Source organism: Malania oleifera, chromosome 10 (assembly GCF_029873635.1).
Source record: "Malania oleifera isolate guangnan ecotype guangnan chromosome 10, ASM2987363v1, whole genome shotgun sequence".
Taxonomy (NCBI): Eukaryota; Viridiplantae; Streptophyta; class Magnoliopsida; order Santalales; family Ximeniaceae; genus Malania; species Malania oleifera.
Window position 1 is genome coordinate 75,964,278 of NC_080426.1, and position 15,135 is coordinate 75,979,412.

General features: G+C 34.0%; 1 protein-coding gene across 4 annotated transcripts; it reads right to left on the bottom strand.

Moving 5' to 3' along the window:
* Positions 1-2,711: 2,711 nt before the first annotated feature.
* On the bottom strand, positions 2,712-13,476 carry LOC131165787 (ubiquitin-related modifier 1 homolog 1-like). 4 transcript variants are annotated; one of them, XM_058123845.1, is made up of 5 exons: positions 13,024-13,476; positions 11,801-11,983; positions 3,636-3,708; positions 3,433-3,515; positions 2,712-3,039 (listed from the first exon to the last, which is right to left on the bottom strand). In XM_058123845.1, the coding sequence occupies exons 2-5, from the start codon at positions 11,821-11,823 to the stop codon at positions 2,922-2,924; spliced, it is 297 nt and encodes a 98-aa protein (XP_057979828.1). In that variant the 5' UTR covers positions 11,824-11,983; positions 13,024-13,476; the 3' UTR covers positions 2,712-2,921. The 4 variants fall into 4 exon arrangements, with proteins under 4 accessions (XP_057979828.1, XP_057979830.1, XP_057979829.1 ...); XM_058123847.1 differs by having other exon boundaries at positions 11,801-11,943; positions 13,024-13,450; XM_058123846.1 differs by having other exon boundaries at positions 11,801-11,932; positions 13,024-13,447.
* Positions 13,477-15,135: the final 1,659 nt, after the last annotated feature.

The window sequence follows — 15,135 nt, forward strand, 5'->3', positions numbered from 1 at the left end:
ACGTTTTCAAAAATTATCAAAGAGTCATTTGAGGTTTAATTTTACTGATAAAATAAACTGTTCATGAGTTGACTGTTAGTCAACTATTAATTTTAGCCATGATCAAATGATATTTTAAAATGAAACCTATTTAATAAATTAAATTGAAAAATTGGTCAAGATAATGTATTGAAAACTAATTATGTGATTCAAAGATCTAATTGATTCTCAAATTAATTAGTCTATCCAATCCAATTGCTTTAACTCAACGATTGACATCAACATAACAATTCTATTATTATTTTAAAAAAATTTAAAAAAATATATAAGCAAATAAAAATGACTAATAAATCATAAAAATACCTAATAATTATAATACTACAAAATGTTTGTTAGATGTAATTTTTATAGAAATTTTATGGCTAAACATATCATAAAATAAATAGAACATAATTCAATGTTTTTAAATTCAAATAACTAGTCAAATATCAAATATAGAGTTAAAAAAAACTAAATTTTAAAATTCATTCTTTATAAATTAAAATTATACAATTGGATGCTAGTTCTTTTGTGTGTAAAATATGAATGTTAAATAGATAAATAAACTCAAATTTATATTACTTGGCTTACTATTCTTCGAGAAAATTCATAGACTTTTCCTAATTTTATTAAAGTTTCTAAGTTACTAAATATAATATTCAATAATATCCAGAAAGTGAGTGACAATTCAACCAATTGTTTGATGTGAGCCAATTTTTTAAACTATTATGTATTTTAAAAAATATATATTTACTCATTTAACTTTCATGACATAGAAAATATTTTGTAATAATATAATTATTTAATTACTTTTTTCTAAACTATTAGTGTTATTTATTTATTTTTATAATTTTAAATTTTTAAATTAATAATTTAATTACTCTGTCATGCTCATATCGTCTAATTGACTCAAATTAGTTCTTGGGTGTTTGATTCATTTATATGTTATTTTTCAAAATATATTGTAATTAACTTACTAACTTTTCTAACTTAATTTGTTAATTTAATGTCATTTTCTTAATATATTTTATCATAAATGAGTAGAAAGGTAAAATTGTCATTTTAATAAGAATAAATTTTATTTTTTTTTTACGAAACTTAATGGTTGGCTAACGGTCAACTAACCAAAAGTTCATTTTATCAATGAAATTAAATCTCACGGGATTTTGTGATAATTTTTGAAAACTTAGAGGGTGAAGTTTTATATTTTGAAACATGAGAAGGTGTTGCTAGATTTTACCCTATTGCTCCTAAGGCTAAATACATTCCCAATTTTTCTCTAGAAGGTTTGCAATTAGGAGACAATGAGCATTAATAACTTGCTACTATGAAAATATAAATCAATGATGTGGCTAAAAGATTGATTTGGGCAATATGTGATTGCTTAACTCAACATGAGGGCAGTCATATATTATTTACAAAATTAGATGAAGATTACAATAAAGGATATGTATAGTAATTATGGGAAGATCTCCATGTTTCCAATTCAGCACAAGTCTTGTGGGATGTGTCGGTGTTGAGATTGTGGAACAGCTTGTGAGATATGGAGTGGCTAAATCTATGGAGCAATATTAACTCGTGTATTAGGGAGCTGGTGATCTTGTGGGATTAGATGGAATTACTGATATTGTGGAGCAATATTATCTCGTGGATTAGGGAGTAGCTGATCTTTATGAGAAGATTGCAATCTGCCTTAATAGTGGCTTGATTGTTACCAGAAAACTTTTTTCTTCTTTCAATGATGATATCAATAATTTAGATGAGGAGATATAGTACGATGAAGACAATGTGTATTGTATTGTAAGTTTTCATAAATTATGAGCATATGGTCTATGAATAAATTATAATTATAATTGTTATTATTTTTTGAAGAGATAATGAGAGGTTGAATAGATTTTAAAATTTTAAAATTTTAAAATTAAAATTATTTTGTCAAATTACTTATTCATAGTTTGTAAATGTTGGAATTAAAAAAATTGAAAGGTTGTTAAGTAAAGATTAAAAATTCCCTAAACTCCCTTAATTGAGTACTAATAAATAATATATATATAAATACTTATGTACGTGCATGTGTATATATGTGTGTGTATACATATTAAGTAGAGATCTCTCCTACTAGTTACAATAAAATATAAAATATGAAAAAAAAAAAATTAAACATTAGATTTTATACATTTTTTTTAACCATATCAGTTTCGTTCCCCTAACCACTTTTATTTTTTTTTTAAATATGAAGTCCTACAAATGTAAACTAAATATGTAATAAGTCACAAAAAAGAGGGAACTACCGATTAAACCAGTTAAAGGGAATACCTTTATTTCCCGTTAAACTAAAAATAATTTTCTAACTTTTATATACATTAATCTTTCTTCGTCTTAAATGCTTTTTATAATTTTTTAAAATTTTGAAATAATAATAATTTTCCACAACAGGTCCTGAATTTCTTTCCCTCTTTTACTGTGATATATTTCAAATTCCACATAAAATATTATAAGTTTAAAATCTCATTTCTTTCAATAGCATTTAATAAAGATAATTTTGAGAACACGAATTTCAAGTCTTAAATTTCAATTTGTGTGATAATTTTATATCATCTTTTATCTAAACCCACACAAATCTAAATCCAAAACTTAAAATTCAAATTCCAAAATATAAAATAAATATACTTAACTCTTGTAATGAACGCAAAGCATGCACAACTCTTGTTTTGAATTTCTTCTCTGATAGTGCGTGCAGTAATTTATTTGCTCGGGGGGTGCATGCCACACTCCACAAGGAGAAGATGCTTTAGAATAATGGTATCGTCAAGATTCATGAGGTAATATTTCACTTCACATGAGATACTATAAAAAGTTCCCAGACAAATATACCGTCATCTAAAGATGTCGCGGTTATTCTGACACTATCCACCATGCAAAGTTGAAATGAAGACTACCACGTCCTTGGCTTCCAGGGCTGCATCAAGCTGGCCAAGCAGCTCCCAGTCACAATCATTCACGAGGACTAAAACCCCAGGTCTCCTGCATCACAAACCAAAGCATCATTCTTATTCTTAGTATAATTATCATTATTAATATTTTTCAAGTAATAATAATGATGGGTATTTGCGCAGACCCTTTTCCCGGGCACATTACCTAGGGAAAAATACATATTAATTGGACTAGTTTGAATGCCATTTGATTGATGATGAGGTAACAGGTCGGCTTGCTTTGCTAGCTGTTAAAGCACTCCTTGTGCTATTTTAATGCCTACATAAGTTTTCAATGTTAAAAATAGTATGTGCTCCCCCTCTTCCCCTTTATTTCCTCAAGCTGTTTGATTCATTTAGACAGAAACATGTTCCACCACAAATCTACCAAGTTAAGCAACCAACTTTCAGACCTAATGAATTTTAGCAGCTGCTTGATACTTACACAGAATCCCCTTTCATGAACATCTCAGGCCTCTCCTTGATCAAATTGACGCGAACCCACGATAGCAAATCTTTCATGGTAAACTGAAAATTGAAAAATGAGATTCATGGAAAAATATTGTAATGAATGTTAAAGAAGGGAACAAGGAGAAAAAAGAAAATAAGTCGTCTAGTCTAGAATCCTTTGTATAAACACGAATTCACCTTTTCTCCTGCTTCTGGATGAACATCAACTTTATGCATCTTTTTTGAATCACAGAGAAGCTCAAGTCCACCACTGCAATAGCAAATAAACATCAAAAGGTTGAGCCAAGGATGGTTAGGTGGAGACAAGGAACAAAGACAGTGGATCACAGATGCCTATAGTACTATAGAAACTAGAAGCCAAAAGACCAAACACAAAAAATTAGCTTTTTCATTTATGTTTACATTTTTCTCTTTTCAGTCCTTCAGTTTTTAGCCCCAAGCAATTCAAAATGGAGTTTGCAGCACTTAAATTTTCTCAAGACCTAACAAAATGAATTAATGGCTTTTTATTGTCAAAAACTTCATAACATTTTGGAAAATCAGGGTGAATAAAAAAAGTAGAAATGAAGTCTTCTTAAAAACGACTAATGATAAAAGAAAAATAAAAAGAAGCATCCCAAATTGAAAAGATGATGGGAATTATTTAGAAGTTTTGCATTAGGGAAAGAAAGAAACCTAGATTAGAGCATCCCCGGGCCACGAGGCTCCCCACTCTACGAGGGTAAGAGGAGAATCGTCAGAGTGTACATAGCCTTGCCCCTACTTTTATGCAGAATGTTTTCCTAGACTCAAACCCGTGACCAACCGGTCACAAAGGAGCAACCTTACAATTGATCCAAAGCCCGCCCTCAAAGAGAGAAACCTAGATTAATTACAATAAATAGAAGGGGGGAAATTGATTGTAACTGTAGAAGGTAGGGAATGAATTACATAAAATAGAGCCTTAAGGGTCCTAAAATTTCATTTGAAAACCCAAAATATCGTCAACACATAGAATCAATTAAAAAATACCTAAAATAATTGTACAACCCAACAAATATTACAATCCAAGGGAAGACAAAAAAACACTCCCAAAAAAAAAAAAGCCGAAGAAGAAAAACATTAATAAAAAAAAGGAAAAGGAAAAAAAATTAAAAGAAAAAAAAAACTTATTTAAGAAAACCCAACTTCAATCCTTACCATCATAATTAACACAAGACCACAAGATCATAAATTCTGCTCATTTTTCTTCACTTTCCTGCACCACCATCCAGACAATTCATTTCTTCCAAGACCAAACAACCATAGCCCCATATTGCAGAGCTTATCGTGCAGCTACATCCTTCCCATTAATTTCCACAGGAATAGGAAAAATTCACTACGTACACTGCTGCATTTTTCCCAGACTATTTTCCTCAAAAATAAGAATTCCTTCCAAGCTCTACATCTGGGATGGTGGCACATACAACAACCCCTAAGTAGATCAGAGGACGCAAGAGATACACCCTGGCTGTTTCCAAATTTCATCCAATAATAGACTGTCATCACATGCAAACTTGGTAGTGACATCACCTTCATCCTCCATCATATATACCCATTGCTTTCCTTACCCTTAATATCCTTTTCTTTCAAATCCTTTTTTTGGCTGTTCACCCACCTGCTCGGCTGCTCCACTGCTTGACAAACATAAATCTTACTGCCCCTACCCTTACCCTTGTTAATTCCCCCATATCTACTTGTTCCCCCACAACTTGTCTGAGCCTTCATACCCATAACCCCATCCATGGTATGTGAAGAATTATCATTATTCAAACTCTCATCATGCCCTCTTTTTTCACCCACTAAACAAGCAGAAACATCATCTAAATTGTCAGATCTACCTGGCTTATTCCTGACTTTTAACAAGATATTTCTAACAAGCCCCACATATTCATTAGCTTGCGAAGATGTAACCACCTTCTACCCTGATTTCAAATTGAATCCTTCAGAAATATTAGAAATTCCCTTCGTCTGTGAAGCTTGAGAGAGGCTACAGCTACCACTAATCTGCAGATTTTTACTCTGTGTCTTGCTCATATCATGGGCCTGAATATTGTCAGATTGATTTGAACTTAAACAGTTTGACCCATATGTTTTGAGCTAGCTGAAGAAGGCCCATAGTTCATAGCATAGCCTTTTTGAATACACAAAATGTGGCCCAAACCACAAGGCTCCCCAGTTTGCAAAGGTAAGGGGAGGGTTGTCACATTGTACCCAACCCTACCCCTACTTTTATACAAAGAGTCTGCTTCCTTGGACTTGAACCTAGGACAAAACAATCACAAAGGAGCAACCTTACTATTGATCTAAGGCCCGCCCTCAAAATGTGGCCTGAATGCAAAATAATATTTAAAGTGCCTGGGCCAAACCCATTGGAACCCCACACCATGCTTCACGATCAACCATTTGCTCTGACCTTGCTCTCCAGCCCTGCCTTTACTAGAATCAATTGCCATCTCAGAGAAGTCCTTAGCCAACACGTGGAATAAACCTCTCCATCCATCTCCTTTAGACCTACCAGGAATAAAAACTGAAAATCTTTTAACTTTCCATCCCAACCCTACCACCAAAAAATTCCCCACCTTTGTTGAGAAAATCACCAGCCATTACCTAACACTTCCAATCCTCATTCATCGGTAACCCCTTCCCAATCTCCCAAACGCCAACGACGAAGACAACTTCATCCATTGATTTCAATTTAGGTCATGCTCGAGCACAAATAAAAACTCCTCCTTCCCAATCTTCCAAACGCAATAATGAGACAACCTCATCCATCGATTTCAATTTAGGTCATGCTTGAGCACAAATAAAGACTCACCCTTTCCCACTCTATCCAGTCCATAATTGAAGGTTTTCCCTTTGATCTTCCGCAATCCCATTCCTACATGGCCTAAGATCACCATAGTGATAGCCAATAACCGATAGGCTGAAGCTTCGATGAACATAGGGAGGAAATGGCAAAAAGCTTCGCGCAACATTTTTCAACCAAGAAAATTGAGCTGCACACATCCTAATAAACATGATAACTAAAGATGAAAATAAAAAACATATATTAATCAAAACAAAAGCATACAAAAGTTAATGGGACATTGGTTTGAATTGGGTATAAAATCCCAATTTTCCCCTCGTGAATGAGGAATCAAACCCTTATTAGTTCTGTTAATGGTTATTTAGTCATCTAGCATTTTTATTAATAGTCAGAGTTTGGTTTGTAATAAGTGAAAGTTACTAAGGGTATTATGGTCATTCCAACTGCACTTGACATATATTATAAATAGAGGGAGAGACCTATCATTGAGTTTAGGTCTTCCATTTTACCCAATTATTCAACATAGCATGATTCTGAAACCTAAACCCTAAGTGTTACCACCACCATAAAACCAAAGCCTAAAACCCAAAATCCGCTGCAACTATAACCCTAGAAAACAGCCAGCAGCAGCAGAATTTTCTGAGCGACACTGCCAGTTCGAGAACATAAAATTCACTATAGATTTGTCAAATCCAACACCATAGTCACCCACAGACACTGCTGATCTGCACCCCATGCGCCCTCACACGGTGGGTGAAAGCTGCCAGGGCCAACCCAACGCGCCAACACGTGCAGCCACTTTCAGGCATAGTTTTGACCTGAAATGATCCAGCAGTGATCCAATCTCTCTATTAACATGTTTTTGGAGTTTTTCAAGATGTTTTTTGGCCCAAAGATCTCACCTTTTTTAATTGCTCAAGTGCAGCACCCAAGGAATGGTTGTTTGATACTTTGTGAAGCAGTTTATCAATGGTTATTGAGTCTATAGGGTCTGAAACAGTGGGATTTGCTGTGTTTTTTGATTCAATGATCTAATTCCTTCCATATATCAAAATATCAAGCTGCTGGACATGCGTTTTGCTCAAAGATCCAATATTTGTTTAACCATGCAGTCGTGGTAATTCGTCAGTTGTTGTTTGGTGTTAGTAACATTCATTGGTGACTTTCTTGGTGCAGTGACAGTGCTCATAAGCTGTATTTTTTTTTTTTTTCTTTTGTGTGGCAGTGTTATATAAGTTGGTGATTTCTCCGTGGTAGTTTCAGTGGTTCACTTCTCCAATTGTTTCAGTGCTGTGAGGTGCTTTCATGGTGTTGTGTCTGAGTTTCTTGGTGCTGTGGCAGTCTTGTACTGATATATATTTGTGATTTGTTCATGGTTGGCCACCTTGTTCGTGGTTGTTCCAATTGTTCCAACAATTAATCTTATAGTCATTGGTTTGAGTTTGTGAATGTTGGGATGGAGTTTGCAAATCCCAAAAGTACGGTTCCTTCATTAATCACTTGTGTGAGTGAACAACGTACTGTGACTACATCAAAGGAGAGTATTCAAGGTTTCTACAGTATCAATTGTCTCAACAAGCATCTTCTCACATTGCATCTTTTGCCCAGAAAGGTAATCCTATAGTCTGAATGTCAATTGGTATCCTTGTTACTAGTCCTTGGGTTATCGATTCTACTGCCACAAACCAACTTCTGTTCTGATCTCCGGCATCCTAAAAATCTACCTTAAGTTACCCTTGCCGATGGGTCCACCATTGTTGTTAAGGGGATAGAAGCAGTAAATCCTACTCCTTCCATCTCTCTTTCTTTTGCTTTATACATTCCTAAATCTCCTTTCAATCTTATGTCAATTAGAAAGTTTACAAAGTCACTAAATTGTACTATCATTCTTTCCTAATTATGTAGTTATTCGGGATCTGAAAACGAGAAAGACAATTGGCACAGGACGTGAGGCTCATGGACTTTACTACTTTGAGTCACCTTCTCCACCCATTGCCTGCGCAGTCACAGCTACACCACTTCAAATCCATTGTCGCCTTGGTCATCCGTCCTTGGACAAGTTGAAACAACTAGCCCTACATTGAGTATTGTGTCTAATCTTGAGTGTGAGTCTTGTCAATTGGGCAAGCATCATTGTGTTCCCTTTGCTTCCCGGGTTGACAAACAAGTGGTTAGTCCTTTCATGCTAGCCCATTCCGATATCTGGGATCCTAGTCGTGTCACATCAAAGTTTGGGTTTTGCTACTTTGTTACATTTGTCGATGACTACTCTAAAATTACTTGGTTATATTAAATGAAAGAATGTTCAGAGTTGTTTAATAACTTTGTAACTTCTATTACCAAATAAAGACTCAATTTGATATGCCAGTCAGGATACTTCGTAATGATAATGTTGAGTACTTTAGTACCCAATTCAGTACTTATATGACTAGCTCTGTTATGATCCATCAGTCCTCTTGTGCCCACATTCCACAAAAAAATGGGGTTGCAAAGCGAAAAAACAAACATATTCTTGAAGTCACTTGTACCCTATTGTATTCACCAAAGTTTTTTGGAGTGATGCTGTGCTCACAGCTTGCTCCCTCATCAATAAAAAGCCATTCTCTGACTCTGTCCTTGGCAGTAAAATCTCATATTCAGTTATCTTCCCTGAGGCTCCTTTGTTCTCCCTTCCTCCTTGTATATTCGGTTGTGTCCTTTGTCCATCATTTAACTCCAGGAATGGATAAGTTGGATCCTCGTGCTATCAAATGTATCTTTTTGGGCTATTCCTATGCTCAAAAAGGATATCAATGTTATAGTCCTACTTTACATCGATTTTTTGTCTCTACAAATGTCACCTTCTTTAAGTCTACACCATACTACTCCGATTCCTTGAGTTCTGTTGACCTTAATGAGTCACTTACTACCTTGCCTTCCAGATCCAAACCTAGTATCTGTGCCCAATCCTCCTACATCTTCATCCAGTTTGAGTCCTTCTCATCGCTTGGATCATCCCAATTTGCAGGTATACATACAGTGACTCGGGGGGGAAGTGCCTCCTCCAGCTTCTACTACTGTGCCTCTAGTTCCCTCTTCGGATGACCTTATTTCTCATGATGTTGATCCTTCTATAGCTGTTTGAAAAGGTAAATGCACTTGTACCCAACATCTGATCTCTAATTTTGTTTGTTATAATTTCTTGTCACCCTCATATTATTGTTTTGTTAGTACTCTCATATTATTGCTTTGTTAGTACTCTCATATTATTGTTTTCTTAGTACTCTGTCTTTCATTGCCCTTCCCAAATCTATTTTTGAAGCCCTATCCTATTTTGGATAAAGGACAGCAAAGGTTGAAGAGATGCGTGCACTACATGATGACGATACTTGGGATTTGGTACCTCTTCCTCCTAATAAGTTTGTGGTTGGCTGTCGATGGGTGTACATTGTGAAAGTCAATCCTGATGGCTTTTTTGGCTCATTTGAAGGCCCGCCTTGTTGCTAAAGGGTATACTCAAGTATATGGTTTGGATTATTCAGACACATCCTCTTCGGTCGCTAAACGTGCCTCAGTACATTTGATCATTTCTTTGGCCACCACTTGTCATTGACCTCTACATCAGTTAGATGTGAAGAATGCTTTCCTACATGGTGATATTCATGAGTTATATATAGAGCAGCCACCTAGGTATGTTGACTTAATAAATCATTGTATGGATTAAAACAATCTCCAAGGGCATGGTTTGGCCGTTTTAGTGTTGTAGTACTTGACTTTGGCCTTCATCAATATGTAGTAGATCACTCTGTTTTTATTGTCAATACTCCATTTGTCAGGATTTTGCTTGTGTACGTGGATGACATTGTGATCACTGATGATAATGATCAAGGCATCCAAGACCTAAAGCTTTTCCTATAGAGTAAGTTTCAAACCAAAGACTTGGGACCATTGAAGTACTTCTAGGGTATATAAATATCAAGATCTCGTACGAGAACTGTATTGTGTCACAGAGAAAGTATGTTCTTGATCTCTTAGATGAGACGGGGGCAGGGTTGTTGGGATCCAAACCTGTTGATACACCCATGGATCCCAATAGTAAGTTAGTGTCAAGTAAAGGTTATTTTCCCAACATAGGTAACAGGAGAACTATTGGGAAGTTGAATTATCTCACAGTCACCCGACCACATATGAATATATCCTTCGCAACAAGTGTTGTTAGTCAGTATCTCGATTCCCTAAGAACAAAGTCAATTCGCATTTTGAGATATCTCAAAGGTGCACTAGGGAGAGGTTTCTTATATTAAGATCAGGGTCACACTCATATTTAGAGATGTACAAATGCAGATTGGACAGGGTAACCTTCCAACCGAAGATCCACAACCGGGTATTGTATCTTTGTCAATGGTAATTTGGTGTCTTGGAAAAGTACGAAACAAACTGCGGTGGTCAGGTGGAGTGTGAAGTCAATTCATCTAATGTGACTCCAAAGTGGGGAGGAAGTGTGATCTCTAACCTAAAATTACTGACTTCTCTATTTTTAGTCCATAATTACCCTTGTATTGTTGAATTAATATTAAAAAAGGGCCTTTCATGGCTTACCAAAGTGGGCCAAAGTGAATTGCTCAAAAATTCATAAATTGTATAAAAACCCAAAATTAGAAGATCGCTTATGACCAAAATGAATATGGGTTTTATAAAGTGCAGACCCAAAAATGGGTGCCTTAATACTCTTAACTCATACATTATCTAGAATATTTGGGGCAGGCTACATAAATCCTCTAGCTTTTAATTTCATGAAAATTACAAATATCATTAGAAAAAATCAAAAATTCTCGTACTATCTGATATCTACACTAATTGTATGAACACAAGCCACATCCTCTACATACAGAACATCTAGGAAGTCAAGGCACATGCTAATAAGGCACTTAAATTCCAACAAGTAGTCTTGAAGAAAAACATAGACATTACAAAATCTAAATTCTAAATGTCTGAAGTGTATACTAGGTCATATTTTGGCCAACTAAAAAAAAATAGGCACCATTGTTAGAAACTTCTCAAAAAATGAAAAAATCAAATTTAAAAATAAATATTCTGAAAAATGGGCCCTAAATGCAACAATTGATTATCACTCATCAATCTACTTCAAAATTCATAAAATCAATCAACACAAACATTAAAATTCTGATGGGTTACTTCTAATTATATTGAGAAAGTTCTAATCCAAGAATCCATTACAATGGTAATAAATTTACAATTGGTGCATCGGCATAAGGATCATCCCTCTTTCTTTCCCTACTCCCTACTCCCCCCTTCCCCAGGCCCCCCAAAAAACAATTCCAATTACCAAGTAAGGCTCACCCTCTAACTACTAATAAGTAATTTATTGTAATAATTAAATGCTAGTCTACAACTCTCTGCAACTCTAGTAGGCATCATAGTCAAAAGAAACAAGTAAGATAGCAAAAGCAGATCATAGAAATCATGTAATGACGATCGAAAAATACACAAAACTACAAGAAAGAATAGATTTTACCCGAATTCAAGGGTCAGCTGCATCTCCAAATGACTTGATAAAAAATATAGAAGCCCCAAACACTGGAAGGGAGAGGACCTGTTTGGCACTGCTTTTTCGGTTGGTGACTGCTTTTGTGGCTAGATGCTGCAACTGACGTTTGGCTAAATAGGTGTTTAAAAAAATCTACGTAAAAATTGCTTTCTGAAAGTAAGAGAATGGATAAAAACACTATTAGCTGACAACAAAATTCAAATTGTTTTTTCTTTTGACTTTCAATAATAACCACCATCCCATTCTTTGACAATTCATTATTTTTAATTAACAAAGCCACCATTATAATATTCTGATTATACAGCACTACTATAATATTCTAACTAAACTAAATAAAATAAACCATAAGAGTCACCAGGAATTTTTTGTCACGTTAACTACAGTTATAAACATTCAAATAGTTTTAGCGAGTCTACGCGATTTACACTAATCCAATGAAGCATGATCAATACCTCCACTACCACCTTTGTAACTAGCATTTCTCGTCGCCTAAGTTATTGAGTTGTAAACATCAAGCCAACTTACAAATCTGGAGGGAAATCCCAAAGCCATACCTGTAATTGTCGGGCTGGATTTGGGTTTCAGTTCTACATATAACTAAATTGTTTACTACTGCATAAGTGGTTAATCATATCCATATTAGCAGCTTCCTTATATCCTTCAACTTGGGGAGTCAAACATAATTTTGAAAAGCACTGATTTTTTAGCCAAGCTGAAAGCTAAGAAGCATAGGAGACAGATATGACATGATACTGACACCACAATTGGGCAATTTTCAAAAAAAAAAAAAAACCTAGTATATTCCATGGTATGAATACATCAAATAACTTTAAAAAAAATACACCTTTTGATAGAACATTTTATAACAACACATATTAAAATGAAAATTAATAAATTATAGATATATAATAAATTTAAGATGCATTATAGGCATAATTCATGCAAACTCTACAGATAAAAAATTTCATCAAAAAATTTACATGTACATGGAAAAAAACAGCAGTCAGGAATCACCCAGATCAGCAAGAACAATAAAGGTAAAAAGGGACAAATAGCAGGGCAACAGTCGCCAAGGGAGCTACAGTTACAACTCATCAGGCAAAGACAGACGGAGAGATGCAAGTCGGTGACCGAGGGAGCGATCATCCAACCAGCGATCACGAACAAAAAAAAAAACTGCTGGGACATACCAGAAAAGGCTGAGCTGCCTGCCGCGGGGTGAGGAGAGGGCGCAAGAATCGGAGAGAAAGCCTAGAGAGGAATTCGGCGTCTCCAAGAGAGGGATTCAGTGATTGACTGTCGGCAGCTTTCGGCGACCGGCTAAGTAACAGTCGTCGACTCGAAGAAGAACTCCGACCTGACAGAGGAATCGCCGATCGGTACTCGGTAATTGGCAGGGTGGGAGTCTGGGAGTTTTCTAAAACCCTGTTCCCTTCTTCGTTTTATTTGGAGGAATTATAGGCATCTTAGTAGCATTTGATTGAACACTAAATTTAAATTTAATTTTATGAATCAATTTTAAATTTAATTTGAACCAAATATTAAATTTTAATCCTAATCTACGGGTTCATTGTTTGATAAAGTTAAGTAAGATATTTTTTGTTTTTCTGACACTTCAACCTTGAATTTTTTGAAAAATATTTAAGTGTAAAAGTTTAAATTTATTAACAAAATGAAATCACTAATTGATCATTAGTCTATCTAAATTTTACCTTTAATTAAATAATATGACATTATTTAACAAATTAATTTGAAAAAATGATCAATATAACATCTTAAAAACTAAATAAATGAATTAAATTCCTAATTAATTCTCTAATTCAAAGATCGAACCAGTTCAATCACTTTACATTAATCAATTGACACTAACGTGATAAAATAATTTTATTATTATTTTAAAATTTTTAAAATATATATAAACAAATAAAAATTAATAATAAATTATAAGGAATAGTAATTAATATTACAAAATATTTATTAAATATAATTTAAATAAAAATTTAATAACTAAATATATCTTAAAACAAATTAAACATAATTCAATATTTTTAAATTCAAGTAACCTATCAAACATAATATTAAAAAAAAACACGAACTAAAGTTTTAAAGTTCTAAAATTATAAAGTTGACTTTTAATTCTATTTTGAGTAAAATATAAATGTTAAATGGATAAATAAAACTTATATATATATATATATATATTAATTTACTAACCTTTGATCAAGTCAATTCATTGATTCCTTCGAATTTTATACAAGTTATTATGCTATTAAATATAGGATTCAACCGTCCCCACGGGCATGGAGCGGTGGAAAGGCCTCAGCACGTAAGAAGGAGCATCGGGAGTTTAATTCCAGGTAGATACAATCACGGAGCCAGCGTTACCTATGGATGGTGAGAATTTACTTTGTAAACCAGCAGGGACCGTGAATGGTGAGAATTTACTTTGTGAGCTAGCGGAGATCGTGGATGGTAAAAGTTCTCTATGAGCCAGCGGGGACCGTAAATGGATGTGTCCCGGGAGTCAGATTGGTCGAACATCCAACTGATGCACGGAAGTCGTGTCTGCATTCTGGACTTTACCTGATCAGTGAGACCTAAGGGGAGGACACTGATCCGTAAGTTTGGTGCCGCACCAAAGGTCCGAAAGACTTGTTGGTGGCTGGAGTTCCTATGTAATCAAAATATATATATATATATATATATATATATATATATATATATATATATATATATATATATATATATGATTCAACCAACCTAAAGAGGGAACTGCAATTCAACCAATTGACCAATTAAAGCCAATATTTAAATTACATTTTATTTTAAAAGACATACATAGTCATTTAATTTGCATAAAAAATGAATATAACAAATATTTGGAACAATATAATTATCTAAATATTTTTTTTTTTGAATTGTTAGTATTATTTATTTTTAATATATTTTAAATTTTTTTGAATAATAATTTAATTATATTATCATACTTATGTCAACTGGTTGTACCGAACCAGTCAGGTTAGCTAGACTACTCAACCTGAGAATTGGATGTCCAACTTACCTACAAGTTCAATTTTCAAAACATATTTCAATTGAAAAAAATTTCCGTATTACATTATTAAATTGGTATCATTTTCATGTTATGCTATCGCAATTTAATAAAAAAAAAAAAGGTAAATTTAGCATTTTATTAAAGATAAAATTCATTTTTTTACATATACTTAACGATTGACTTGTGATCAATTAGTGGAAGGTTCATTTTGTAATAATAATAATAATAATAATAATAATGAATTTCAAGG